The 2500-nt window shown below is 38.7% G+C and overlaps 1 protein-coding gene across 6 annotated transcripts in view; it reads left to right on the forward strand.

Annotated features, from left to right (window-relative positions):
• The window catches only part of LOC135092754 (uncharacterized), an 81601-nt gene that overhangs the window by 49388 nt on the left and 29713 nt on the right, over window positions 1-2500 (forward strand). For 5 of the 6 annotated variants that reach the window (XM_063991434.1, XM_063991432.1, XM_063991436.1 and 2 more), the window contains one exon: window positions 529-627. Coding sequence is in view for 1 of the 6 variants with exons in the window: in XM_063991437.1 (XP_063847507.1) it covers window positions 529-627 (99 nt within the window). In the remaining 5 variants the exon portion in view is untranslated. Of the gene's footprint in view, window positions 1-528; window positions 628-1072; window positions 1614-2500 lie in introns of those variants that run through there. The other variant, XR_010263050.1, reaches the window with a different exon arrangement.

The raw sequence follows: 2500 nt of genomic DNA on the forward strand, positions 1-2500 counted from the left end.
TTTTTTTTCTGTTTTTTCTTCTCGTCGTCGTTTCTTCTTTTTTTTTTTTTTCTGTGCATTTTTCTTCTTTTTTTCTCCTTGCTGTAGCCTTTGTTGTTGTTGTTGTTGTTGTTGTTGTTGATTTATCAGTGAATATTATTATTATCATTATTATCATTATTATTATTAGCAGCAGTAGCAGTAGTAGTAGTAGTAGTAGTAGTAGTAGTAGTAGCAGTAGTACATTTGATTTCATTACTAGTCATACTAAACCTCATTAGTTTAAAACACGTAATAAAAAAATACACTAAAGAAAATTATATTGAAGAGATAAATAGGGAGATTTATTATTGTTAATTCTTCAATACAATACTAATTATAACAATGCAATAAATAATAGAAATAAAGGAAATAACAAAAAATGTCACAGATACTCTTAAAATATCTACGTTTTCTTTTATTATCACTATAGAAAATGAGAATTCCTGTTGCTATTTTAAGAGTAACCACGATGAATTAACTAAAGCCCTTTCTTACTTTGCCCTACAGAAATTATGGGTGTGGGGCGCCGTGCTCACGTGGGCGGCGCTGCTGGCCTCCGTCTCCTCGTCGCCCTACCCATTCCCCTTCCTCCGCAAGCCACGACAGGTGAGTAAGCATATTACAACACCTGTAATTACTCTCCCATACCTGTTTGTTTACTATCACACCTGTTCATTTAAGTTTCTCCTACACCTGTCTAGCACACACACCTGTAATAATTTGTCTTTCCTAGCACACACACCTGTCCCAATCAGTCTCTCCTACACCTGTCTAGCACACACACCTGTAATAATTTATCTTTCCTAGCACACACACACCTGTCCATATCATTCTCTCCCACACCTGTCTAACATACACCTGTCTCAACTACTCTCTCTCTCCTACATCTGTCCCACTCTCTCTTACACCTGTCTAGCACAAACACACACTTGTCCACCCACTCTCTCTCTCTTTCTCTCTCTCTTACACACCTGTCTCTTAGTTTGTTTACAGAGATTGTTTACTTTTTTATTTTATTTTATTTTATTTATTTTTTTTACTGTTTACATAGACGAGGGTGTTGTGTATGGGAACTGTTTACTCTCTACTGGTTACTGGTTACTGGTTACTGACTGGACGGTTAGCTGTGGCTCGGCGGTAACTCTTGAGACTACCTGTTTGGAAATACCACTTGTTCGAGCCCCTCAGGTGTGGCTGTTTGTTGTTTCGTTGTGTTTTTGTTTCGCTTTGCCTGTTTACTTGCTTTCTTGTGTGTTCATTGGATTATTTATTTGTTTATTTACGTATTTGTTTGCTTTGTTTATTTATTTTTTGATTCAGTGCCGTGTGGAAATGAAGCTTCACTCGCGTGGTTCACTCATTACTGAAGCCAAGTGGACTTCTCTATGTCATATTGTTTGTTTGACTTGCAAGTTTCCCATCATCCTTCTCTGGTCAACCTGGTCTTCTTCTTCTTCTTCTTCTTCTTCTTTTGCAGGCTCTCCTTATGTTTATCTCAGGTTCTTTACTAGTCTTCCTACTGCGTCCTTTCCACTCAGTTTCTCTCTCTCTCTCTCTCTCTCTCTCTCTCTCTCTCTCTCTCTCTCTCTCTCTCTCTCTCTCTCTCAAATCATCAATGCAGTCCTATTTTCTTCACCCAGCTTTGTTTTCTTCTCCCATCCACTTGCACATCTACTATTCTTGTGCCTCCTCTCCACGCAACACCCAATTTATCTCAATCATCCACGCATTCCTTCTGTCTTCTTCACTGCCTCATCTTCTCCCATCATCCTACTGTTCACCCCTTCTTTTAACCCTTCCATCGCGATATGCAGCACTTCACAGCACTAAAAGAAATGTATAGAAACTTTATAAGCCCCTGCGTGAAAGAAAGGGATGAAAAAAGAATAGGTTTTGCAATTTTCTAGCCATTATTATGTTTGGTTTGGGTTAGGTTAGGTTAGGTTAGGTTAGGTTAGGTTTGGTTAGGTTAGGTTAGGTTAGGTTAGGTTTGGTTAGGTTAGGTTTGATTAGGTTAGGTTTTGTTAAGTTTGGTTAGGTTAGGTTAGGTTAGGTTAGGTTAGGTTAGATTAGGATTTGTTAGGTTTGGTTAGGTTTGGTTAAGTTAGGTTTGGTTAGGTTTGATTTGCTTTGGTTTGGTCTGGTTGGATTAAGTTAGGTTAGGTAAGGTTTTGATTCATTCAGTTCATTAATTTCACTGAACCTCCTTCTCTGAGCAGATAACTTGAAAAAGATAGGTAAAAAAAAAAAGAAAAGAAAAGAAAGAGAAGAAACAAGACGAAACGAGAAGAAATATTCGTAGGTGGCAAGCGATCAAGGAAAGACGCACCACCTAGCAGTGAATGAGTTAATGTGACCTAACCAGTTCCCAGCACCTCCTCTAATCCTGAAGCCCACGCCCCTTCACTCATAAGAACACAAGAACACAAGGAAAGCTGCAGGAAGCCATCAGGCATACACGTGGCAGTCCCTGTATGAA

Source organism: Scylla paramamosain, chromosome 40 (genome assembly GCF_035594125.1).
Source record: "Scylla paramamosain isolate STU-SP2022 chromosome 40, ASM3559412v1, whole genome shotgun sequence".
NCBI classification, from domain to species: domain Eukaryota; kingdom Metazoa; phylum Arthropoda; class Malacostraca; order Decapoda; family Portunidae; genus Scylla; species Scylla paramamosain.